The 27,907-nt window shown below is 39.3% G+C and overlaps 1 protein-coding gene across 3 annotated transcripts in view; it reads right to left on the reverse strand.

The window, feature by feature from the left end:
- MACROD2 (mono-ADP ribosylhydrolase 2) overlaps positions 1–27,907 on the reverse strand; it is an 880,037-nt gene that overhangs the window by 268,303 nt on the left and 583,827 nt on the right. For all 3 annotated transcript variants that reach the window (XM_085305606.1, XM_085305605.1, XM_085305604.1), the window contains exon 7: positions 14,981–15,011. In XM_085305606.1, coding sequence (XP_085161732.1) covers positions 14,981–15,011 — 31 coding nt within the window. The remainder of the gene's footprint in view (positions 1–14,980; positions 15,012–27,907) is intronic.

The raw sequence follows: 27,907 nt of genomic DNA on the forward strand, positions 1-27,907 counted from the left end.
ACCAGACATTTCACAAACTCTCCTGACTACAGTGATAATGAATGAGATGGCAAAGAATCTATCTAAAGGAAAATAAAATTTCATAATATTTCCTGGTCTCTGATTCAGTTTTTGCTCTCTACTATAGATTTCTCTGCCATAAAATATTCTCAGTATTGTGTTTTTCCTCTACACAATTTGAAAGACTGTGAAATGAAGTCATAATAAAATGCAGACAGAAATTATAAGAAAAGTAGAGAACAGAAAATGAAGGCATGAAAGTGCAAATAATTGAGATTAGCATAAGAATTTCTTCAAAAACACAAAAAAAATGATTTGGGGGGGGACAGTAAATCGGGTTAGATTTACAAAACTAATCCAAAGTCATTCTACAAGAAACAATTTTGATTTTTACATATCAATTACTAAACAAAAGACCTCCACGAAGTAAGAAAACRTACAATACTAACGAGTCAAAACCAATGGGATCGATATATATGTGTATTTGGATTATATATATTTATATATAAGCTTGGTAAAATAATCTTATGCAGCTTGATACATGTATAAATGAAAGCTAGTGAGCTTACAGCGACTACCTGAAGAGAAGAAAAGAATAACAGGTTAAAAGTTTGGTTTATGCAACTGAAACTCTGAATATTACTACTTAAAACTATTTTAGAAATCTAAGAAAAATACAGTTGCTATCTAAAATAATTAAGCTAAAATCAAAATAAGGTATACTAGCACTCTAATACATGGAGCCATACAACACCACATCCAGCTTTCTGCATTTCAATTAAAAGTGTTCTATGAATAGAGAAAAACAGTGGTGCACATTTGAATGAAAGATAGATCTCCAGAAGTCAGAAGAGTCAAAGAAGCAGGATTTGTATTTCGTAGAAAACTGGAGATTACAATTAGGCCTCACTGAGATACAAAAGACGAGGAGTGAACAGAAAGAATAATTGCTACAAGGTAATCTGAGTTCATACAAACAACAAAAGAAGGCAATATGAACTGAAATTAAGAAAGACCCTCAACAATAGGAATTTGGAAGAATTTCTTTACATAGATTGAAAGAGCAGGTAGGGAAAAAGAAAATCTAAGAATATCAGTCCCACCAGCTTATCTAAATCATTTCAAAATTGGTTAGAAAACTATTTGAAAAAAGAGCAATTGTGAATTAATAGTTCTAACTCAAAGTAGGAAATGATGCATGTGTGAGTTTCTGGGACGTTTCTTATACTGAAATGTTACTATTGCTGCAGCTTCCTCTCAGTTCCTGTTAGATTCCACACATGCCTTGTGTTCCATACATGTAAAATGTGTGAAAAAACCTCCTGGTATACCCTACAAATAACTGACAGTTCTGAAAAATGGAGGTACTTTTGAAAAATGAGTGAGCACATGAAAAAAATATTCTAATTTTAACTAAGCAAGCTTAAAGAGGGGAAAGACCTCATCTTCTAAATCCAGTTGTAGCAAGGGAAGATACTACTGCCTCAAGCAGCTTTTGTCTGTCTCCAAGGAGTTCCTCCTCGCTCTGATCTGCTGGTTAAGATGCTCTATAAATGTCCCTTCCTTTGGTCCAATCAAGAGAGATGGTTAGCTTCAACAGCTTCAATCCTTTTATCCTTTTTTTTTTTTTTTTTTTTTTTTTTTTTTTTTTTTTTTTTTTAATGTATTTCTTCCCCCAACCAAACCCCTTGGGATTGAGTTGGATTAGCAAGCATCGCTATCACGTGTGAAGCAGATGGACCGCCAGACCTGAGGATGGCATGACTCCTGGCTTGGGCCAGGCAGCAGGAGGGTGCTGGCAGCTGGTGGAGCTAAGGCGCAGACATGGGTGCCTCAGGTGCAGGTGAAACTGGAAGAGCCAAAGAATGCCTAGATGCAATTCCAGATAAGTTCTAATACTGCTGTTCCCTCTAGGAATTACCTGCTTCGACATTGCTCAGTGCTCGTAAGAACGAGGCTTTTGTAGCTTAAGGTGCATGAAACACTGCAACRTTTAACCTAGGGTGCTTTTTTTTGCTCTCTCTCCCTTTATTTTAGCACAGTATTTTCTAAAATAAACCTGTGAGTCCAATAAGTATTAATGTAATAATCCYGTTTTATAGTAGTGATACTGGAAATCATGGATAGATAATTCAGGATCACATTAAGCACATGCTTACCTCCTAGTGTTTAGTAAACTGATACTTGGATTTATTGTGAAGGAACAGGAAGAGTGTTTCATCATCAGTTTTGGCATTTTGGGAGAAGAGAAGAGCATTTTAATTTAGCAATTCACAGACATTAATGTATTTAGTAGGCTGTGCCAAAAACAAGCAATAAATACCTAGGAGTAATCTAAAAAGCAGAGATCATACATTAAAAGTTACAAAATTAAGACTGCACATGAAATTCAGGCAGATCCATTTTGCTTAATAAGTAGAAACCAATGAAATATGTTGACAGTAAGAGTCATAAAAACAAATAATAAAAATAACTAGATGAGGAAAAAGAATTGTGGAAGGAAGAGAAAATTCAGGACATCAAGAATGACAAGGCGTAGAGTGAAGGYTAAAATATGTTCCAGTGCAAATGTCAAGGTGACTTCTTCCTAATCAGAAGCCTTAGGTAGCAAGATATTTTAATAATTGGTGAAAATTAGTCTATTGAACAAACATAACTTCTTTATACAGAATAAGTGGGTTTTTTAGTCAGATAATTTCTTGAAATCATAGATAATTCACACATAATGTATCTATATGAACTACAACTCTATGCTTTTATTGACATAACTGCTGATAAAGAAATATTTCTGTCTATTCCATCTCAAAAAGCATTTAACTGGGTTAAGGTCAGCATAAATGCCATACAATCAACATGGGAAACTTACAGGAAGRTCAACCACCATGAGAAGAACTATCGAGAGACAAAAGATAAGCTAAAAAAGGCTTAGGAAAGAAATTCTTTACCATCAAATGCTTGAAATTCCCAAACTAAAACATCACTGCCCTTAATAAGACACTTTGAACTGGCTGTGATTATTAAAGGAATTCAATCATAGAGCAGTTGCATGCTTTCACATCACTTGTGTGCGGTTTTGCAAAACATTTATTGAAAATGGACATGGGAAGTTGATAAAACCCTACGTATGTACATAAATTAAACAGCCAGAGATTCCCATATGTTCAATCCATCTTTCATTGTACATTCTACATTTCTTGGTTGCCGGGGATGATAAATTCAAATGCTGTTTCTGATTACCTATATTCAATAACGAGTGACAACTCATTAATCAGGTAGATGGGTGTAAGGGTCCACAACCTGCAGTCTTCATTAGGAACGCCACAGAGGCATTGCCAATATGCGCTCTCATTACCTGCACCATGGCTGACAGCTAGGATTAGAAGCGAGTTCTGAATCTAACACCTTCCTCCAAGATGTGACTGCTAGGTGTCAGTAAAATATTGCTACTCTGAAAACTAGTACATTATAACATATGAAGTCCAGAGCAAAATAAAACAGAAGATAAAACAGAGCACTGGCCAACTATTGGTAAGCATCTAAGTAGCATTATCATTTTTCTTTGTTTTGTTTTTCTCTCTTTGTATTTAGTACTGTGGATAACACAGCAACCTTTTTCCTGCTTACTTTGGGAACTAGGCTATATTTTTCTAGAAAAGACAAAATACATCTTTTAATTAGGCAATACCTGTTTAGGAACTGAATTGTTCTCTTCTCTCCTTCCTAACGGCAGAAAAATAACAGAAGACTATAATCAACTAGCAAACATAGCTCAAAATGTTGTTGGCCTTATAGCGGTAATGTTGCTAATGGCACTCAGTTAAAGAGCATTCTGGACTTGTAATGGTCTCCTATATTATGTTTACTAGCTACGACAAAAAGAATGGTTAAAAACCTATCAGTGGCATAATGATAGCACCTATTAAGGACACAAGCGTAACTACCTTACGGTAATTAAAGGCATAAGAAAATGAATAATGTTCTAAAGCCATAAAACTGCATCAGTTGAAAAGCTATTATGTTTGCACTGTCTACAGCTCACAGCCTACATGGGGCAATTTGCACAGCTATGCATTCTGCATAAAACTGATGCTCATTTCTTCCAACTCTGGGTAATGAACTGGTACACAAAGCTTCAGCTACACACTAGACTTTGGTCAATGCTGAAAGAGTTGATTAACTCTCATCCTAAAGATGAAACTGCTTTTTTTTTTTTTACATTAGGTTCTAGATCTTCTTTTCATGCATTTTTCTCACCTAAATGCCCAACAGTTCATGCTGTCGTCTTCATTTTAGACAAATTCTTTTGATCACAAAAATAGAGAAACGGGAAARTGGATGTAGAAAACATACTACCAGCTGTCAGCTGGAACCATGTGCTAACACTTCTACCAGTCCTTATTTAGCTCAGGGGTCACTGAACCAGGCCCTCCCATGAAGGACCAACATCACGTTATTCACACTGAACAGGACCTTCCTCAACAAGTGATCAGCTAAGACCAGTAAGTGCTGCTCTATTTGACTAAGCAAAACAGAATTTGGCTATTAACAGAAGAGTGGTCACGATCTCTGATAAGAGATGTTATTTTCCATATGGGATATTACTAGCTCTTTGAAAGTGAAACTTAAATGTTCTTATTCCAGAGAAGAATGAAAATGGAAGAGGAGAGAAAGTCTTCCAGTCTTCCACCACATACAGTAAATTATTACCTTATAAATATTGTCATATATTATTTCTGTTAAAGGGTTCTTTCAAACATCAGAGAGAGAGAGAGAAAGAAAAAAAATCAGTGATTTGCTACGTTGGCCAAAACTATACTGGAAAATGATAAATAAAGCTTATCATGTAGTCATCACATACATGACTGCAAGCACTCCAGTCTGTTGTATACTATCCCCTCTATCAGCAGCTCTTCGGCAGGGGGCTGACTTCTACGCCGACCGCCCGGCAGGGACGCAGACAGGCTGGCCACATTTATTTCGGCAGTCACCCTGCCAAGACGCGCTGACCGTCTGACATAACGCACTTCAGCAAGGTGCACAGATTTGTTTCCGGGTATCTCGCCCCGAGTGAGCCTGAAGGGGAATTTAATCTGTATACCAGTACTGCTAAGTAAACAAAATGGGCGACAACTCTACCCTGAGCAGATGCTGTTAAAAGCTTTGAAACTTTTTAGGTAAAAAAGGTGGATTTTGACACTTTACTGTGTTTCCTCTGCAGTAAACCATGTACATTTTTGCAATCTGTTTAATCTTTCAGTAATGCAGACAAATATTTTAAATTCAACAATAGGATCCYGATAGATAATCAGATATGAAATAATTCCAGAACTACCTGAGTTTTTATTAGCAATAACTAATAATATTTGCATCCTACACAACAGTAGGTTTGGCTTTAGTTATTGGTATGTGAGAAATAATGTCTCAATCCTGGAAACATATGCATGCAATTGATTTTATGCATTGACACAACTTTTAGTAAAATACTCCATTTGCATGAAGTGAAGCATGTATACAAGTCTCGCTTTTTACTACCTCAGATAATCACTTAAAATATTACTAATGAACAAAGTGAAAAAATGAACTAAAATCATTGCTAATGATGCCTCCATGTATTTCCAGAATATAGCGCTTAAATGCTATCCTATTAATTCCTTCTTGTATTATCATCAAATATTTTTTTGTCTGCTGTTACTTTACAAAGTGTTAGGTAAGTCACCTAGGAAATACTCTTCAKGACCTTTATCTTATAAACTCTGAGCTAAAAAGGTGGATGCTGTTAATCATATGCCATAAAATAGATGAATATTCTAAAATTCTCTGGTCTGTCTAAACCACATTAGGCATTAGGAAAGGAAAACTAGTAGAAGAGCAGCAGGAATAAAAAAAGAGAATTAAACTTCTAAATTACCACRGTATGATATTTCTATTCAATGACTTAGGCTGATGTATACTTGTCTTTGGATTTCATAGAATAATTTAAAATGAAGTAGAATTGGTTTTCCATATCCCCTCCTCTTTCTCTCACAAAAATTTAGCCCATCATAATAGATCCTTCTTTCCATTGTTGCAATTCACTGTATTTTACACTATCATCTTGGGAATCTCACCTTTAGGCAGAAGAAAAGTGAATGAGTTTCCAACAGCCAACAGCACACGCTAGATTTAAAAAAGTCCTTAAGACAAAAAGTTCTCTTCCAGGCCTAAGGCAGCCTTTCATTTACACAGCCACCACCAAAGAACAGCAGGCTGCAGAACTACAGAACCCTCAGAAACAGCATCCTCTGCTTAGGAACAGGTTTAGTCATTCATTACACTGACTTGACTTTTCTATTCTTCTTCTGCTGTGGTTGCAGCTGCCCTTTCCAATGATGTATGGTAGCACTCCTATCTAACACAGAAGCAGAAAAAAGGACAATACAGGGAATGACCCTTGGAGGCAGAGACACCTTTGAATTGAATTTCAGGTACTTTGATGAAACACAGAATAGCAAATCTGCTTTGCTGATCTTTTGTTTTGTTTCAGGAAATGAGAAGCTATCTGCCATAATAATGATGCATTTGGTATTTCACAAGCCACCTAAAAGCCCCAAGATTYTCACATGTACTTCTTGTGTACATAGAAGTAACCTTCAAACGCTAAACACGAATGACGGATGACCATGGTAACTTACAGTAAATTCATACATAGGATGACTTTCTGTACTTGCACTAGAGTAGTATTTAGGGTTTCCAGCACTGTCCAGGCTCCATTATGGTAGGTATCGCATAAATTGTACAGTAAGAGACAATGTTTGCCATGAAGAATGTAAAACAGGGCAAAAAAAGGGGCAACTCTACAATATTCTGTGATTAGTCTGGACTACAGTATCCCTGTGCACCAGAAATAACCAAAGAATAAGAAAGAGCTGTTGTTTTCCCCAGACATGTTTAATATCTAACGTAGTCGTAGAAGTTCAAAAGGATGTAGTTAAAAACTTTAAGGTAAAGCTAATTGATATACATTACACTACAACTATTATTCCTAGTCAATTTTAGTGTCTTGGGACTTTTAAAACTATTTAAGGAAACACAAGCACAGACTAATATGACTATGTTATTCTCACAGAAGTTTCAAGGCATGAGTGGAATTCAGTACAAACTGAATATGCCCTACAGTCTGCAGTTGCAAACATCAGATAGAACAATTATTCTGTATTAAAATGACTGTGGGTGATGATCTAGGACTAGAAAACATACCCCTAGGCACTTTTTAAATCTTCTTTTGGTTGCTGAGGTATACAGAACTTGTGATGTATAATTAAGATTACATACAAGACCAGTTACACCACAGCGGCACAAGTAAATGAACTCACCACTACCACGGCACACATCAGCTCTGGTGCAAGCTTTTGAGCCAAGAAGTAGTTTTACAGCTGCCAAGATTATATCTATTCTTTAACTGGGTTAATTTTACATAAAGTTCACCCTTTCAGGAAAGCTCAACTGCATCATGAAATTTGACTGGAAGCATTAAACTAGTCATCTTTCTTTTTACAATGTTTTAAAGCTCAAAGGTAATAGATACTTCATACCCAACATTTTCAGTAATAAAAATGTGCAAGGTGTGAAAAAGGTGTTCTTACAATTGCTAAGTTATCACATGACATTTTTTCAGGAATATGGTTAATCCACAACAACATGATGTAATCCTTTTACAAAAAATGCTACTTTGCAAAAGCACCTGATGAGATCTCACCATGGATCTGAAATAGTGGGGTCATTTTTTGACAGGAATCTCATTTGTCAGTGAAGAAAATATACCAGAAACTCAGAATTACAGAAAAGCTCAGTTTGGAAGGGACCTCTGAAAGTCACCTGGTCCAACCTTCTGGTCAAGGCAGGTGCAATTTCAAACTTGGATCAGGTTGCTCACAGCTTTATAGGCTCCTAAAAGAGTATCTTTGTCTTTGCTTCTGAATGCTGACTTCTCAAGATGAAAAGCTATGTAGAGATGTTGTTATCAATAGCAATATACACACACAACTAGTTGATTTAAACATTTGAATAGCTATCCAAATGATAGCCTCATATCTCTTATGAGTTCCGCCTGAACGTGAGGGGTAATTTCTTCCCTGTGAGAGTGACAGAGCACTGGCACAGGTTGCCCAGAGAGGTTGTGGAGTCTCCTTCTCTGGAGATATTCAAGGCCCGTCTGGATGCAACCCTGTCTAACATGCTCTAGGTGACCCTGCTGAGCAGGGAGGCTGAACTAGATGATCTCCAGAGGTCCCTTCCAACTTTACTGATTCTATGATTCTRTGATTCTTTCAGTCAATAATTTCCAAGTTGTGCTAAGCCACTTGATTCCGTTTTATAAATGTAAAGCTAAATAAAATGAAACAGCGTAATTTTGAACAAGGGCATCCTTCCATAGCACCTGGCTTCCTCCATGATGCCACAGCATGCTCCTTGCTCACTAAAGCCAATGCAGATGGTGGGATTTAGCGACAGACTGGGCTCAAAGTTCAGTTTTAGAGAYATGTTCATTCTGGGATGGAGGGTAGAAGGAAGAGGAGAAGATTACATCAAAGAAAGCTTTTTCATAATGATAATTGGGCCTTTTACCAGAAAATATTGTCTACTCTATGTACCATGTTAATTTAAGGTCTTGAGCACGAASTCCATGTATCTTGATTTTCTTACCTAAATTAGATTTATAACAAATTAGATTCAGTCCTGATAGCATAGAGCTGTAGGACAAACATATAGGACTACCATGACAATATCAACAAGGGAAGCCTGAAAGAGGCAAGTAAGTGATGTAACTGATATACAACTCGCACACAGTTTTAACCTTCATCCTGGTAATAGAGAATCAGCCACTAATGAATGGGAAAGCCACAAATACCAAAACAAACATTATAGCTGATATCAGCAATATGTTTTCAGGATACCAGAAATCTCTTCCAGCTATTTTATATTTTGCAGAATAGTTTGCCTACAAAAAACCTTAAAAAATTAGTGGAAAGAAAGGATAAATGTGTTCAAAGGGTAATATGTTTTTGATGCCTTTGGAGATGTTACTGGCTTTCCAGACTTTAMAAAGCCTTGATCTCTTTGGGCTTCCAATGTTCTTTAAAAAAAGAAGTAACTACGGAGTCCCTCTCTCTCTTTCTCTTCCTAAAGAGAAAAGGGAAGAGAAAAAGTGAGACCAGGAAGGAGACAAGGAGAAATTACTCAATGTTTACAAATCTAAGCTTTAGAAGGAGTATTTTTAAAGATGGTCACTAAATGTTGTTTTAATCAAGGTTCATATTTCTCRTCTAATATTCAGCAGAAATGCTCTAAGTTGGACAGTCAGCAAGAACTTCACAATAGATAAATTTCTCGATAGTCCAACTATGATATCCATAAAATGCCAGTTTCCATTGAAAAATAGAGCTTATTAAGTCTCTCTTCTGAAATCAAGTCAGATCTTCTTACTAAATGTGTCATACGAATGTTAATTTTAGACTGTTGAGAGCTCATTGATTTACACTTTCCAGTAATAACTTTTTAGTATTTAAAATGTGAGGAAAGACAAATTAGTATCACAGATACTACACTGTCTGAAATAAGAACACTGTTAAATAATGCATGTAACAAATTTTTTTACAAGTAGTAATTAGATTTCTAGGATTACTTGAATATTACAATAGCCATTTAATAGTTGCTACTATTTTTAATTTTAATAATAATCTCAGTTAACTGGTGATCACTCCCAAAGAAGCAACAAAARAATGAGTTACAGTAAATCTTCATTCTTGCTAAAATATTACATATCCCAARTTATGTAGTAAATGACAAAATACAATTAACTTCCCAATGAGCTACAAAAAATGACTGTTAAATCCATACAGTAATGTCACAAATGTTGATGCAGTTGAGGGATGAGGAGCTGTTTATCAGGCTAAAAAATCGGCTTAGTAGTATCACAGAATCTTCTTAAGGGCAAGTTTCTTTATGTCTGCTACTGGATTTTTTACCCACCGCTGCTCACGGACATCCTCTGTGATAAATTTTGTGTCCCCTCACCTCTTTCTTTCTTTCTTTTCCTTTTTAATTTTACTTCCTGAAGGCCTATTACTGATGCCCCAGTATTGAATGCTGATGATCACCTTGCGCGTCAGGCCCTTGTGATGGTTGCAGAGACTCACAGCACCCGACCTGAGATGAAGACAAGCCTGCTTTGTGGTCACCTATCATCCTCCTGTGTCTAGCGGTTCTGAAAAATTCACAGCTAACTGTCCTTCTTTGGGCAGAAGGGAGTGCAACTGTTATTAGAACTGCTCATTAAAAAACACATGAAATGCCAATGCAAAATGAGAGAGAACAGATGGAAGTAGACTGCCTCAACATTTAGCCCTGCGGCAGGAATTTATGCTGCCTTTGGAGACGTTCAGGTCTGCTGCCCGCCTCAGGCGCTCAGAGGGCTTTCCCCGTCCCTCAGCAGCACGCCTGCCCGGCGGTCCCGGGCTGTACTCTCTCCCGGATCGCCTCCCTGGGAGAGGAGCCGAGGGACTCGCTCGCTGCGGATCGGCAGCACGAGCCAGGCGCGGGTGCTGAGGAGGACCCGCGGGAGGTCACGCCAGCCGCGCGCCCAGCTGGCGCCCGTCCGAGGGGCCTCTGCCTCCAGGGGAACGCAACGCCCTACGTCGTGCCCTGCAGACAGGCTGCACGCTTCTGCACGCCAGCTGCGCYGCCTACTTCGCTTGGCTTCCTGAGCCTGCTTTTCAGCCTCTCCTTTAGCAGCACATCATAAATCCAGCCTCACAATGTTTTGCCATGACCAGGCCAAAAGCTACAAGTAAGCATTAGTGGCCTGATTTTAAAAGAAATAAGTCTTACTCCAATGTAATAAGGGTGCTTAAAAMATGCTGAAGCTGTGCATTTCCACTGCCTAAATCACCTCAGACACACTCTGTGCTTTCAGAGCTTTTGGTCTTTTTCTTCCCTTTTCCTCTCTGCGTTTTTAAAAGAAATGCAAGTGCACATTTTTAACAAAACCCAAGCACTGCCATCATTTTTTTCTCAGAAAGGATAGCTGATAACATTTTAGTGAAAGCCAAGCAAAGCTAAAATACACAGCTACACAGAGGCAGAAACAAAAAGAAATATCAAATGAAATTTCTCTTCTTTAAATTTTCTCTCCCCCCCCCTTTAGCACTCCCTAAGTTTAAAAGAATATCTATCTACTTGCTTATGTTGCCAGAAAACAGCTTATGCTACCAAGATATTATCTAGGAACAGAAGCCAAACCCTGTATTACCACAAAATAACAACAAGAAAGCAGCAAATAGGTGTGCGTAGCTAGTAACATCTCCAGGTCCTTCCACGCACAGTCTGCCCCATAATCGTCTCTCAACAGAGTATGTGATGGAGCTTGAAAATTCCTGTCCTCTCACATCCAGCTTGCTTTAATTTTGCAGGGCACAATGTTTGTAGTGCCATATCAGACATCCCTCCTCACTTTGCAGGCTGCACACACCACAATCTGTGAATGTCTCCTCAAAGACGTGAAAATGAGGTGCTCTTCCATAAAAACTGCTGCAAGATTGTTACTATTCTTTTTTTTCTTTCTTTCTTTTTTCTTTTTTTTTTTTCCTGGCCGCATGTCAAACATAACAACACGGTAATTATGGGGAAAGTGGATCTGTAAATGGTGATCACAGTAGGTAAAATGAAAATCTGATACAATACAGCCTACATTAACTGTTTTTACCCTCTGGCCTACAGATTTGTCTGAAGATTTATTTCTATCACTTTTTTCTTCTTTTCAAGCAGACAGTAAAATTGTTTTTAAAAAGGGAAGAGAGAAAAAAACGTAAGAAATTCCTTAAGAAGCTAGATGGCCTACAGGAGACCTCTGGTAAGGCCGATGTTGTGCTTTCGCTCGTGTCTGAGTATTACTGAACGACTCCTGAGGACGTGCTGCTTGCGGCGCTGGTACCTGGCGATTCCTGGCACCGTGGCACAGCGGCGAGCCTCCGGCCCCGCCGCCAAAGCAGCATGACTCACCAAACTCCGTGCTGCTGCCCCAAAGGAAAGCGCTACTGCAACAGGAGAGAGCAACTCCAGGGATCCACGGAGAGACTCGTCTTCACACCCTTTGCTTTCTTGGAGCGATTATCAGTTTATAAGCACACCAGAGATGACAGRGATCGCTTAGGAAAAGGTGACATTTTTCTTTCCAGAGTATCTATAGACCTTTCCGTTTTACAAACGATCAGCACTAGGTGCTTGCTACTGCTAGAGATTTAAACCCTCTTTTGAAGTCATCAGACTTTTAAAGCAAAGACGCTTCATGAGTGAAATTGTTGCCTGTGCTCTTTAGACAGCAGCATGTTAAAAGCAAAGTTTTAGCTTCAGGCATGGTGCCTTAATGGCAAATGCCTCTGGCCTTCTTGGGGCTTTAACTCGTTCAAGCTGGGACATCTCAAACTCGAAGGATGAAGATGGAGCGTCAGGAGAGTGTTTGGGGAGGAAAGGCAGGCTTTCCCTCCATCAAATCCCATCTCAGGAAAAGCGAGCTGCCCTTCGCCAAAGCCTCACCGGGAGGCTTGCTTTCTTCTTCCTGTTTCCTTTTTATGAGAGAAAAGGAGTGCTCCGCAGCGAGGCAAACCTGAAAGGTTCGCTCTGCAGAGAAGTGCAACTATGATCCTCTCATAATAATAAAAAAGACAAGCAAACCAAGAATTTTAAGACCTTTGAACAAAATGCAATCCAGATTCCTAAACTGGATCCACTCCATCAAACCTTGCAAATGTGTCCACTTCCATTTGGAGGTGAAACTCAGCTTTTAGCCAATGGATTTTGAAGTGAGAGCATTTGTTTGCATGGCCCTAGGATGAAAAATCAGGGCTGTGTGTTTCTTGAATAACATTTTCTTGGCACAGTTCAGAAGTAATTGTACAACCTGTATAGTAATACAGTCTACTTTGGCCACCAGAAAGAAAGTTGACCCACTTGTTTGTCTAGACACTGTCCTTCTAAAGGAATGTGCATTTATAAGGGGAAAAAGCAACAAAAAACAGATGAAAGCATAGCTCTGTGGGGCTTGGGTGTACCTTAAGCCTCAAATATATTATGTAATACAGTTTTAGCACTACAACTGCTGTCAAGCCTTCTTGAAAATATTGATGCCTCTAGTCTGATGCAGCATCCTGTGTTTAATTGCTCCACTTTCCTGCACTACTTTTCACTGTCTGGAAAGAAGGCTATTCCCACACCCTCCAGCTAAGTTTTTTCTTTTTTTTTTTTTTTCACTGTCAAATAGAAAGCACTTACTAAAATGTAAACAGTAAACTCAATTAGAGATCATATTCCAAAATGAACAACAAAAAATAGCATCAGAAGACTAGAATACTCTTGCAGAAATATGCCATACTTCTTTTACAAAGGTGAAAACAACAAATGATTATTAAAACAGCCTCTGCCATAACTATTCTATGTTTCAGAAACACCACAGCTTTCTAGTTAAAATCAACATTAACTTCAAGAAAAACACCTGTTACCTCAGGAAAGGAAACTGAAGTTTGTAAACAGAGATTTTTTCTAACTCTCCTCTCTTACATTATATCATATTCCTCACCTGCTAGGATGATTTCTATTAACCATGCCAATTCTAATAAAATGAACTATTATTATTTGTACATTTAATTTACCCAGATCCCATATATTTGCATCATGTCTTGCCTACTTTTGTAAACTAGCAATAGATATATGCCCATGTCAAGATTTCAAGAACAAGATTTAAGTCAAAGCCTTAAGAACTAGAAGGCCAGTAAAGGCACAAGAGATGGATCGAAAGGGCTAAGGGGGAGCTATATCTGCAGCCAGATTCATATCCAGTAACTTTCAGTGCTGTAGCARCAGCATCTGTATGTTCTTCTGGAATAATGAAAGTGCAGTTCTAGCAGAAACAGGTACAGCAGTACAAGTAATTTAGGTTCAACCKAAATTGAAGACTAATTCATATTTATCATCATCAAAACAAGCAGTGTTTAAACAAGAAGCTTTTACATTTTCCTTGAAAAACAAGAAAAAAGTATAAGTACATAATCCAATTTTTTGAATTTTCCTCCATCCATAATATCTAATCAGTTAATCCTTAAATTACTTCAGTTAAAAAGATAAAAATCGTTATATATTCACATAGCAACAGCATTGTCATACTCCTGTGGTACTTGATGACTNTGGTACTTGATGACTTTTTTTTTTTTTTTTAATTTGCTGCTTAGCTGGTTTGTCTAAAACACTTGAATTAGTACGAGTAATCCAACCTATCACCATTTGTATGCACTTATCAAAGCTATTTGAAAGAAAAATCAGCTGATATTACTTCTAAACCAGAAAATGTTTTTATCCCCTGATAAATTTGCACCTCCTCTCCTAGATGTCTCCATATTTCTTTTAAAATATGGAACTGCTTGCTTTTTTCCTCCTTCAAATATCATGYCTGCTTCCTTCACAGCATCAACCAAAAAAAGAGCTGGCTAGTAGTTTGGGCTTGCCTTAAAACTGCAACAAAGTAAATGATGCACTTYCATAACACTCCTTTCCCTCCAACTCTTCAGGCAGCATTTTGGATATAAATCATTAAGTTAAACACGTGGTAGCAAAACTTAAGAGAGCTGAGATAATTTCATGCTATTCAAGCAAGCTTGCTTGAGGAAAACGTACTTTTTTCCCAGTCTGGGGCATCAAGAAGCCTTGTTTGCTTGCCTTTTGGATGGAAAGGTTGGTTGCAGGACGTGGGAGCTGCAGAAGGGCCACCACAGCGCTGCCAGCTGCACAACTGCACCAACTCAGCACAGCAGCATCCCGGCATGGCACAGCCTCTGCTACGCAGTACCAACACCAAAACCATAGAAGAGACACCTGACATGAAATACCACTCTTCAAAATAGTAATAAGAGGAAAAATTGAGTAAGCAATAATGTACAYCTAAGGCCTTACTTACCATAAATTCCTGTTGAAATACAGGGGAATGCCTGTAAAACAAATGAAAGGGAAAAAAAATCAGTGGGATTTCTGTTTTCTGAACTTTCTATCAAAATCAAGGATATTTTTAAGCATCTGTTTTTCAACACCAAGAGATTATGTATTGCAGCCCTCCCTGTTACRGCATTCAATTCATAGGCATTTTCGTGGCTTTATGTGAAACATACTCTGTACGGTTTTTTTGCTGCCCTGTTAATAAAGCTGCAGTCTATCCCTCCCCTCAAGCTATCAGTAACCCAGAATCGTTATTAAAACTTCCTTTTGAGTTAAAAATTAATGCCTCAAGCCAGTAGAGTAGAAAAGAGTCTTATCCCTTAGTATAGTCAGACAGCGTTTCTTCAGTGGTAAAATACGCTCGCTGCGGTTAAACACTGCCCCCCTCTCCCCGCCTGCTCCTTGCCAGGCCCTTGTTCAGACATCGTCCTTTTGGATGTGGGGGCTTCCTYTTTTAACCTCACTTCTTCCCAGGCCGAAACACAGTGTCTTGGTTGGAGTCAGAGGCCTGCAAACTGCTGCAGTGAGAGGCCYGAGAAGGTGGCGAGCAGAAGGAAAGGGAACCTTTCTGTGCCRGCTTAGGCACCAGAGAGCGTGTATCATGCAACGAAAGACAGCTACTAAGAGAAAAAACATACACCCTGCTAGCAGGAATAGCAATCTGCTTTTCTCTTAACTGGACGTTTTGTCTAGAGATTTGCATTTCTGCAAATCGGACTCAGCTTTCCACTGGAAGGAACCAAAGCCGTGCTACCAGCATGGCTTCACAACACAGAGAGAGATGGTCTCCTCATCTGCAGGCGACAGGTGATACCACCTTCGCCTCCGGCCAGGAGCACAGCTCAAAGGTCCAGGAGCACCTGGGACAGAAGTCTCAAGTACCTGCCCTCCAGCTTGCACCAGATCCCCTGGCCAGGAGTCACCATGCAAAAGAAAGGAATTCTTTGTGTAGTCCCGCAGGCAAACATTATTCAAAGCTAATGCTTGCTTTACATTTAACCGGGGAATTAATTAGGGAACGGTGATTAAGAAAGGAGAGGTCTAATGGAAAGAATACGTCCTCCAATCCCCTCTGAAAATGCTTAAGTCAAATACAGCCGGGTAGAATTATAGTCTCATTCCTTCTCACAGCCACTACAGCTTACATCCTGAAAAATACTTAGCTTTTTAGTTTGTACCCAATAAATCACAATGAATTGGCTCTCTAAGGAAATGAGGAATGGAGTAAAAAAATGCATATGGTTACAGAGCTCAGGCTGAGGTGGCAACAGACCCGGCCGTGGAAATAAAAAAAAATAATAGTAAAATAAAAAGAAAAGAGGGAAGCAGAAAGGATGGTTTTATGCAGACTAACAACAGATTTTAAAGTTTACCACTCTGGAAATTTCAGCTGTTAAAAGGCATAGTTATTCTGAGTCCAAGTGTCTCACTCCAGATGGACGGCAGGTGCCTCACCTACTGCTYGGGTTCCGGGGAAGGAGGACGCAAGGACTCGGGCAGGCGCTGCGCCGCTCCGGCGAGACAGGGCTGGCCGGGGCCTCCGCGCTGACCCGTAAGGTACTCCCGAGACGGGCGGCAGCGCTCCGCGGGGCGGCCTCGGCGCAGCGGCCGCCGGAGCCTCGCAGACGCCCGCTTTGCTCCGGGAAGAAGGGGCCGGAGACCCGCTTCTCTTGCGTCGCACGGCGGACGTTTTTACCGCGTTTGGTTGCTGCCGTTCACAGACTACGCCGCTCTGAGGCTGTTCAGCGATCTTCACCTTGCAGTTCTGGTGGTGTGCCTAAGAGCTGTTTAGTACACCTATTTTAAAATTACAGCGCAGACACAGCATARCCACAACCTTGCTTCCAGTTTCCATCCTGGAACTTCATTCAAACACATTTGAATGAAGCTGCAAGAGTGTGTAAAATCTCATCTGGCTCCTTCCGAACACCCGTCTGTGGCCATAACGGAGACGAACTCCGCTCTCTCCCTCACTGAGAGATGATCACAGCATATAAGCAGCAGATGCAATTTCATAAAATATGACAGTGCTTTTACTCATTCTACAAAGGCCTACACCTGAGATCACCTGTCAACTGTGTTTCTTCTCGACTCCTAGGGAGGCAAGTTAGTCTAGATGCCAGGCTGAAATTACTGGCAGAGCAGTAATGGTGAGCTCACAGCATGGATACCAACACTGTACAATATTTGGCTTATAGACAAAAGATGTTGAAGTTTCTAACCTTTTCTGTGCAGAATAATATCTTAATCATATATTTGATTTCAATAAAAAATTCAATTTCACATCGAGATATATTCATTGCTATTGCCACAACAAAATATTTCTCATCTTAATTTGTTGCAAGTGACTGCTATTTATTGACTAACCTTTACTTTCTTTGCTACCAAAATAGTGTTTGGGGGCTAATAAGAAAGGCTATCCTGACAACACTCTAAATGGATAAAACTCTGGAACAAAACCCAAGTAATAATAGCAACCACTTCATACTGCGTTGCTACCATCATCTAGAGAAGGAGGCCAAATCAAGTCAGCTCCGTGTATACTGCAGGATTGGAATTGATTTAGTTCCTTTAGGAAAGGATGTGAGTACCTACTCTTGTACTTTYTAATCTCGTGTTTCTTTACTAAGATGGTAGTACTAATTAGGATGAAATGTAATGCAGTTTCATGGGGAACATTTACAATAGTCGCCATGTGGAGGCCAAGTTGGACTCTGAGACATTTCAACAAAAGGGACTTGGGYATTTAAATACTTAAGGGCTTGTCTACAGCAAGGGGTTCTAGTTCACACTGAGCTGCAATGTATTAACTGTTACCTGTTAGGTGAATACAATCGCTGTGTCTACATGACCAGATGCCTCCCACTGCAGTCCTCATAATTGCTTCCACAGAGCAAGGACTTTCTTTAAATTAAGTGCTCAGCTTTCTGAGTGGGCATCCCATTGTCATTTCTGCCCTGTACAATGTAAATACTTTTTTTCCAGCARACAAAAATTACATGAAATACAAATTGAACCTTCTCTGATTTCTATTGCATCACCTCATGAATGGAGACTATAATTAATGTTCATGCTTGACAGCCATTCCCTCAAGCAACTTTCATTACTGAATCTTCACAGAGAGCTCACAAACTCCTTTTTAAAAAGTCCTTATTTTCACCAAAATTATAAATAGAAATAGTTTTTAGTTATCATGACTAAAAGACTAGTTGACTTTGTTTAGTATAATAAAGTCAAAATTTCTTAACCTTTTGGGGTATAAGGTAGCTAAATGTGTTCCATGCAAAACAGTAGCATAAGCTAACACAGTAAGCTTCAGGGTAACACAGATTCTCTCAGACAGAAAAATCTGGTCTTGTGCTTTATACTTTCAGAGCAGCTTCTTCCTGGTCAGTCTCCTTGCTGGTTTAGACTTGCAATGCAGCTGCAGAAAACCTCTCATGTGAGCTTGCAGATTTTWAAAAAGACTGCTACTCTCAGCATCTCGGTCTGGAGGAGCAGAGGAGCAGCAGTAGAGTGTCCATGCAGCAAACTCGCTCTGTGTACCCATAGCTCTCTGGGACCTGTGATGCAGGCATGATGCTAGAGGAGGAGCAGACAGCCAACACTAGGTAAAGATACAGGCAAGCAAATGGCTTGCTCTTTTTTGAGCTCCAGAAGTTGCCCCTTCATCTCTCTGTCCTTTTCCATAATCTGAGGAAGCAGGCAGCCTTTGCTCAGTTATGGCAATGTCTACCTGTGTCAGCCCAAGCCAGTTACATCCCCTTCCTGGTCATCTTCCTTCAAAGCGTCATGAAGGTTCACATGATCCTGAGCGTTGCAAAGAGTTATCTGTTCTGATCCTCTTTTTCTAACCYTCTTCTCTTTAATTTGCCTGCCACTGGAAGCTTGTCCTCGGTTTTGGCCTTTATATTGCATCAGTGCAACTGTATTTTCCATGATGGTCAAGAAGTGCAGTTGTTCTTTATCTGTTTTTTAAAGACCAAAATAATTAACCTATCTTCCATTTTGAAATACTATCCATACAGCTTTTTAGTAGCATTAAGAAACTGCAAAAAACACTAAAATCCAGACCAAATAAAGACTCCAAAATAAAGCTCCAAATCCAAAGTGCGAAAACACTCTCCATGTCAGATGCACAGAAACTTGAATCCTCGCTTCAACAAGAAGAAAGTGTCTCATCTAGCCACTCGGAGGACCCAACCCAAAACTCAGCCAGTCTTCTGGGTACCTAGGTGACTACACTACCTTTGATATTCTGTTATAGGTGTTGTAGTTCATTGTTTTTAAAGCTGGAGCCAAGCTTTTGTTTTCCAGTTTCCTTCATTTATACCAAAACACTACAGTAGGATGAGCTCTTCTGTGTAGAAGGCATTCACATCCTAAAAAGAGGATATTGAGCACCTTCGCTAGATTGCTGGTCATATGGTTGGTGATTGCCTCATGCACTGAAGTGTCGGCTGAGTGGGCAGAGAGAAAATTGCTTGTTAAGAGCCCTGATGAATCTGCGCTGCTGTGACACACTCGGGTGAATGCAAGAGGGACTCCACAGGGGTTTGCAAGGGAAAGCTACCTACGCTAGAAAAAGCTCTGCTTTGTACAGTTAAAGTTAAAATATAGGACTTTCTGCACCTTAAATTCCCATGTGATTTTCAGAAAGTTGACTGTAAGATAAATAAATATTTATAATGATTCCGAAGAACTTCATGGATTAATAATGTCCTGCTTTTCATGTCACTTTACTATGCCTATGACTTTTTACATGCATCTAAACCAACATATCTTTATTGTGTAAATAAAATACTTTCTGCCAGAAAAAAAAGTCTAGTTATCGTGCTGTAAGTATCTTTTAACATGCAACAATCAAGAGCTACCACAAATACATGATAGTGTTCTGAAGTGCTGTTACCAAGACTGTAGTGCAATGCTATGAAAGCTAAGTATCAGCTAAACCACAAAGTAAACTATTTTAAAAGGTATCAGTTGTTAGAGTAGTAAATCACTTATTCTCATAACATTTTATCATTTGAATCTAGTGGGTGGAAAAGAGATGTGGGGGGAATATAGCAGGGTAAGTTTATTATTCAGAGCACATGGTCATGGTGCTACAAAGGCTGGGAATACAGAAGAGCCAGATCAGGAAATGGAAAGGGGATGAAATTTCTGTTTGGCTGGACATAAAGAATTTTCAGCTGCTCTTTTTTGTTGGTGACATGCATTTTGTAGTTCTTACTAGCAGACATCACTCTAAGTGTGGCTGATATTTTGAGATGAACTGTGGTTATCAGTCTAGACTATGAAATGGAAGAGAGAGCATGGTCATTGAAGCCTTATAGATGACCTTTAAATTCCTTCAGTGCCAACACGTGATATTTAACTTCTAGCTGCACCTGCTCCAAATCTATTGCAATCATTGTTTTGAACATACAACAAAGGGATTCAAATCTAGAAGGCCTTCAAGTTCATCCATTCTCATCGTGGCAGCATCCACCTGGAAAGTTGGTACACATATACACAATACCAGGCGCGTATGATAGTACCACTTACCTACTGGGGCCCACTGCCCGGAGTGCTTCAGTAGAGCATTAAGCCCCAGTACTCCCATACTCCTCTTAGATTAAATAACAAATATATCTTTGCTCTGGTTTATATCCTTGAATTTCTTGCAAAATGCTTGCCATCTCTTGGTTTTGGCCAAAGGATGACGAACATGCAAGGTTTGACCTTGTCTGGTCTCCCTCTTACAATGCCTTTGGATACATTCCTATAACAATCTTCTCCAGAGTTCTCAAAATATCCATCTCTTCCCAGGGAGCAAGGAAATCCAGATGCTACTTGGCCATACCGCAATGCTGACAGCTCCCTTGTGCTGACACTGACTAGGGGCATGCAATGGCAAATGCCATCACCTATGCCAGCAGCTTGGCAGCAGGCTGATCTACAGAGCTCTAGGACAGCGAAAGGGGCTGAAGTGCACGAGGCAGCACCAGTCAAACAACAAGCAATGCCAGTTAGCACCAGGAAAACCAGTAAATTTCTATCCCTTTTCTCTGCCATAACCATTAGTCTGCTTCAACTTCAGTGCTCCAAGTCACTATCATCTAAACCCAATTACAGCATCATTTTTCCATGTGCGTGAACTAACTTCAATATCAGCAACATCCRCTCCTGTAGACCTGTCCAAGTTCCTTTTGCAAATGAGTTCCTTAGATGCTTTTGAAAATTTTGTTTCATAAAGTCATATGACTCCAAAAAGCATACAAAGCTATAAATTTGGGGGCTATTCTACTACTACTTGAACTGTACAGAATATTCACTGAGTAACTACTTAAATATTTAAGGTAGAAGTAACATGAAACATTTAGAGTTAAGTTTCTATTACCTTTACTAGAACAATTAACTTGCAAAAACAAATCATTTCACAAACCACCAAATAAAATACCATCCTATCACCTTTTAAGAATCCTTACATGGTTATTTGGAATAAAATAAAAACTTATATTATCTGCCAGTCTTAATCTTCTGCCATGAGTTCTATATTTGTTACATTCCTGAGCTGTAATTTAATGAATAACAGATTTTGCAAGTGACTATCATTCAAAAAAAAAAAAACTTAGTAATAGAAAACTCTAATGCAATTTCACATTCTGAAAATAAAGAAGAAAAAAATAAATGGAAGAATTAAATACGAGAATGTTTAAACTCAGCTTTCATTACGCAACATATTAGCATGTTTATTAATCTATCTTCAAAGAATACCAAAGTAGTAATTTCCACAGAAATGGAAGTGTTCTTCTGGGTRCAACAGATCACATACAAACATTTAAACATTAATATAAGCAAYTTCCCTGTTTGTGCACTGGTAGATTCACAAGCTACAATATCCCGCACTGTCAGAAACATTGGCATGTGGGTGGCAAAGATGTTCAGCAGCAAGGGGACTTTGTTGGTGGAAACATAAGTGCACCATGATTTTGCATACCTCGTTTATATGCCAGCTAAGAGGAGGTCCTCAAAGGAGGTCCTGATGGCTGCCAAAATGTTGGTCAAACACTTCAAGCTGAAGTTCCCCAAAACAAATCGAGACCCAGAAGTGAAGTCTGGTGGATTAATACACCTTCATTTACTAAAATGGAAGTCAATATTACACAACTAGTGGACAACTGGCCTAGAAAATGATACATAGCAGTAATCAAATTTAAAATAAAAATTGATCCAAAGCCTTCCCACAAAGTCTGTATATTTATGGAGAAGCATAAGTACTGAAAGAAGCCACCTGTGAGGTTAAAAGGGCCTAAAGAACAACTTTGATGATGATTCCTGTTCACCACACTAAATCAATCAGGGGACTGAAGGGGCTCTTTCTTTGATGACTCATTTGCCAAAAAACAGCAATTAATTGTAATTAAATATTTTTAAATTAATTATCTTTTAATAATTAAAAGTAATGGTTAAATTAACTGCCTGGGAAAAGAATGAAACTGAAAAYTGATCAAATGATGTATTTGATTTCTGCAGATATAAATTCAGCTGAGTGGACAACTTTGTTTCTTTTCTTTTCTTTTTTTTTAGTATTTCTACATCTGTAGTGAGAATGGAAAACTTAGAGAGGAACTAAAGACTAAGTTTGGTAGACATCTTTAAAAATCATGAAATATTTGTATGTAWATTTCTTCAGTAATAAAGTTACATGTTCTATAGAACTATTTTCTCTAAAAAAAAGAAAAAGGATATGTGCTCATGTTTCAAACAGAATCACAGAACAGTTAAGGTTGGCAAGTACCTCTGGAGGTTGTCTAGTCCAAACCCCAGGTCAACGAAGGTCAACTRGAGTAGGTTGCTCAGGCAGGTGTCCAGTTGGGTTTAAGCATCTCCAAGGACAGAGCATATCCACAACCTCTCTGGGCAACCAACGCCAGTGTTTGACCACCTTCACTATAAGAAAGTTTTTTCTTACGTTCAAATGGAATTTTCTGTGTTTCAGTTTGTGCCCATTGCCTCTCACTGGGCACTACTGAACAGAGTCTGGCTCCATCTTCTTCACCTTCCCTGCTCCCCTGTCAGGTGTTCACATGCACTAATAAGATCCTCCCGAGTCTTCCCTTCTCCAGGCTGAACAGTCCCAGCTCTCAACCTCTCCTGGTATGAGAGATGCTCCATTCACTTAATCATCTTTGTGGCCCTTTGCTGGCAAAGCTCTGCCTAATGCAGCCCAAGGCATACCACTGGGCTTTTTTGCTGCAAGGTCGCATTGCTGGCTCATGGTCGACTTGTTGTCCACCAGGAGGAACACTAGGTCCTTTTCTGCAAAGTTGCTCTCCAGTAGGTCAGCCCCCAGCCTGTCCTGGGGAATGTAGTTAGCTCTCCCCASGGCAGGACCCTGAACTTCACTTTGCTGAACACCACGAGGTTCCCTTCTGCCCATCTCTCCAGACTGTCGAGGTCCCTCTGAATGGCAGCACAGACCTCTGGCGCATCAGCCACTGCTCCCAGTCCTGGATCATCAGCAAACCTGCTGAGTGTACACTCTGTCCCCTCATCTGGCTCACTGATGAATAACTTGAGCAACACTGGACCCAGTATTGACCCCTGGGTGACTGGCTGCTAGCTGGCTTCATGCCATTGACCATAACCTTTTGAGCCCCACAGTCCAGACGGTTTTCAATTCACCTCACGCAYAATAATATACTACAGATAGACACATAGTAATTGGATTTATAAGACAGCAACTGCCTAAGACACTTAGAAGCCATTACAATTGAAATACAGAAACACAGCAATTACAGCAATAAAAACAAAGAAAAGATGGAGGGAAAAACAGAACACTGAAAGAGAAGCTAAAACAGATTTTAAACTCAACTTATTTTCTATCCCAATCCACTCTGAACTGTGCTTTCAATGAATGACAACAAATTGATTCTGAAGCATATTTCTGACATACATTTAGTCCCAATAGAGGATGGTTATGAATTTCCTGGATGCCATAGAGCAAGAAGTTTAAAAATCGCCTTGCATTTTTCAAAAAGAGAAAGAGATATTCCCCATTGTGTCCTGTATTGCATCAGCCTTTCCTGCACCACAGAATGTCGAATGATTGCTAGGTTTTCCTTTAAAGCCACTGAAGGATCAGTATTTAATCATTTTATGAAGAAGAGGAGCTTGAATATGCAACTTCCTTTATAAGGACAACTCAGATATAGCCTTTATTACTTTTTAAAATGAAGGATACAAAATATATTTCAAAGACTAATAATACTCAAATCAAAAAAAAAAAATGTATTTAAGGGTCCATGTATTTAGGCTCAGAAGCCTCCTTCAGAATAATATCTGGACATCTCACCCCCACCAGCATATTTCTCCTCACAGCATCCTGCAAAGACCCACTGACCTCACTTTAACGCATATAACATGAAGAAGGAGGAAAGCCAGAATCCAGCTTCAGCTCAGTTAAGCCATTTAAAGACTGGACTTCTTGTCTAAAGTTCTCTCTGCAGTTAATAGAGATGGTAATTCAGCTGTTTCAGGTCAGATTAATTGCTCTCATGGGGAACCACTGACTACAGAGTGAAGATACCTAAGCTAAATTTAGGTGAAACAAATCCCTCCCTAAGCACAGGAAACCATCCATGTTTGCCAGAAAGCATATTCAAGGAACTCTCCCTCGAGTCCTAACCACAGGGATATTCTTTCCACTGATTCAATACAAAATTACTTTTAATAAAAACTGATGGCCTCAAATTCTCTAGCTTCATGAGATCATCACACACAGTAGTCAGTTTCACAGGTGAAATGGCCAGGGAGAGCTTAAAGGAGTCCAGGAGAASGTCTGTCTGGCACAGTCCTGTCACCTCCCACCCCCCACACACGTGCCAGCGCTGAGCAGGCACCGGAAACCTTAGTGCTCCAGGCCAGCTAACAGGCTCTGTTTCTCCAAAGGGCTAATTAAGAATAACCCAGCAGCCTGAATCTTGCACATTATCCTTAGGTCCAGGAGCACAGCTGGGAAAAACAGATCTGCTGGCCACAGCATAGTCTCCTGGTAGTCCAGGGTGATTTCCACCATAGGGCGTACAGGAACGGAAACAYATGTTGTACTCAGAAGGATGCAGGCACTGCGAGCCCCGCCCTGAACCCAGGCAAGCTGACAGGAGAGGACATCTCAAATATAACAGTAGCATTTCTTGCACACAGGTCACTCTGTTGCAGCAATATATGCTTAACAAGCKCAAATGTGATGTGCAGGGCCCTGGTCCAAATTGCTGTTGTGCCACACATCTGGATCAACATTAGCTTTGCATTAATAATATTTTAAATGAAAGGAAAAAGAAGTAAGAATCCTCAAGGCTGCATTAATATGAAAATATCTGAAAGGAGATACTTAGGTAAAATAGTATTTACTAATTTCACTAACAATGAATAGCTGCTTCATCTTTAACACTAGGCTAGTCTATCCTTACTGGTTTAACTAACCCAACATACTCCCAAAATATAGCTGCATTTTTTCTGTGGTCTGATTCAGATCTGAGTCAACCTTGCAAGAAAAAGCCATTATATGACATTAATGCAGTATTGAGATCACTCTGTGACAACTAAGAATAATGAGGTAAATTAAGGGCAGATGGAGGTTGAGGCTTTCCTCTAAATGTCCTTAATTTTGTAGCTTTTAGACATACTGTCTCCTGAACCTCGGTGCAATTTTAGTTTTACTATTTGYGATATTTATAGCTCCCATTTATATAAGTAATATGTAATTTTAATGCAGGTCTAGTAGTTCCAACTGCCATTGACACAGATTGTAAAATGAAAAAAAAAAAGATGATACCTTGTTGAGTAAAATACTGTTTTATTTCTTTCCTGCCACCATAACCACTTTGATACAGTGGGCTACTGTCTTGTTCGGATTCCAACCTTGTCCACACTTCAAAGATGCTCCCAGGTGAAGAAGAGCAGGGCTATGCAATTGATCTCCCCTAACCTGTAATGTCTGTGTCACTCTGGTCCAGGGTGAATGAATGAAATACATGCTTCTTTTTGAGAGAGGTAAGAGAGTCACTGATTGCCTTGAAGAAGTACATGATGATGAAAGGTATGAGACAGGAGTGGACCTTGGGAAATGTCAAGGGAGATCACAGTCAAAATTGCCTTCTTTATCCAGAATAAATAACAGCAGTTGTGGATTACGCGACTGTAATTCTATTGAGGAGGTCTGGTCGCATAAATCATGACAAAGACAACTTGGGATTCCTTTTAAAAACTGAGGAGGTTATTTGTATTTTTTAGCTTAATTCCTAGGGTTCCTAGATTCAGGCTTTACAGCTATTTATATGGCTAACATCAGGTCCCTTGACGTAGTATTTTTCTCCTCCCTATTTATACTCTGTCACCCCACTTTACTTTTTCCTTTCCATCCTCCTACCTGCCACAAATGACAGATGGCTACCATCCACCTTGCAATCACTGCTTCCATGGAAACTTCCTTACAGCTGTGGCACATCTGCTTTGAGATCCACCTTGAAAATTTCTCCTAAGGCCCTTTCTTGCTTTCAGCATTGCTACAGCAGCTGTGCAAGCAGCGCAACTACTCCTGGCACCTCGCTGTCTTCTGAGGCTTGACCTGGAGCCCTGGCAATCAGCAAAATCAGCTTCAATCCACCTCTGATTCCTACTGATTTTCCTCTTTAAAATTGCYGTTGAGCAATGTAAATTAAAAAACAAAATTAGTTGAACTATGCCTACGCTACCAACAAATGGCCTAGCAATTCAGGAGACCTGATTTCTGGTACATCAGATTGGTTCACAAAATGGAAATCAACATTCTCTGAAAGAGAGTTTTGGAAAAATCAGCGGCAATGTATTCAACTGGGCACTCAGAAAATAAGGAGTCCTCAAGGAATGCCAATCCCATTTTGAACATCCTGACGTATTTCCTCATTAACTCCGACAGTATTTCCACCAGTTTCATTGATTGTGGATTATACTTCACTTGCCATTAGTAAATGTGTCAGAATATTTCTCTATACAACTTCAATGTCAGTGCAAGGAGGGCCATCAAACRCATTGGAAAAGCAAGTGAAAAACTAGAGAATATATTTCTCCTAATCTCTTCAGCTTTCACCCTTTTCTAGACATTTATTCTTTCACTCACTAGGTGCTGCTGCAAAAATGCAAGGTTGAGAGTTTTAAATGGAAGCATGACTTTAATTGTCCATGTCCTCCTGTGTAATATAATGATCCAGACAGACTTTTTGTATCGGATTCAAATCATGCTGAAAGCCTTGTCAAGTTCTCCCTATTTTCAAATGCTTTGTATGGAAATAGCTGSTGCATATATTTTTAAAACAGTAAAAGCAGCAAAACAGAAGAAAAAGCATAAAGATTTTTCTTTCTTTTTTAACATATATTTCCCAAGTGAATGGAGAAAACTGCACTGACTAATCAAATGAAAAATACAGCTATCACTTTGATTTCCCTGYCTTTTCTGGTTGAGTTGCCCCCAGATACGCCTTTCGTTTTTTTTAAGCATATTGGGATCCTYGTGCTATTGCTCTGATTTTTATTTTCTTTTTAACAGAGACAGATATGAAAAGGTCTAAAGCAGAGGCTGCATTATTATTCAAGAAATGTTATATGGAACAACCACTAGCATTGCTAATACTTTATCATTCATACAAACTATTTAGCACGAGAGACAAAAGCAGTGCATATACATCTGAACAGCTATGTATGTTAAATAGATATCCATTATAGAGAACAAACAGCACAGAAAAAAGCAATCAAAGAAAGCAATGGAGAAAATGAATGAAATGAAGAACTTGCATCTATTGATGGTATTGTCTTACAAAAAGGTTAAAAAATGGTTTKACAATTTCTTATTTACACACTGAAGAGAATT

This window comes from Rhea americana, unplaced genomic scaffold (genome assembly GCF_003343005.1).
Source record: "Rhea americana isolate MKP2758 unplaced genomic scaffold, rheAme1 scaffold_223, whole genome shotgun sequence".
NCBI classification, from domain to species: Eukaryota; Metazoa; Chordata; class Aves; order Rheiformes; family Rheidae; genus Rhea; species Rhea americana.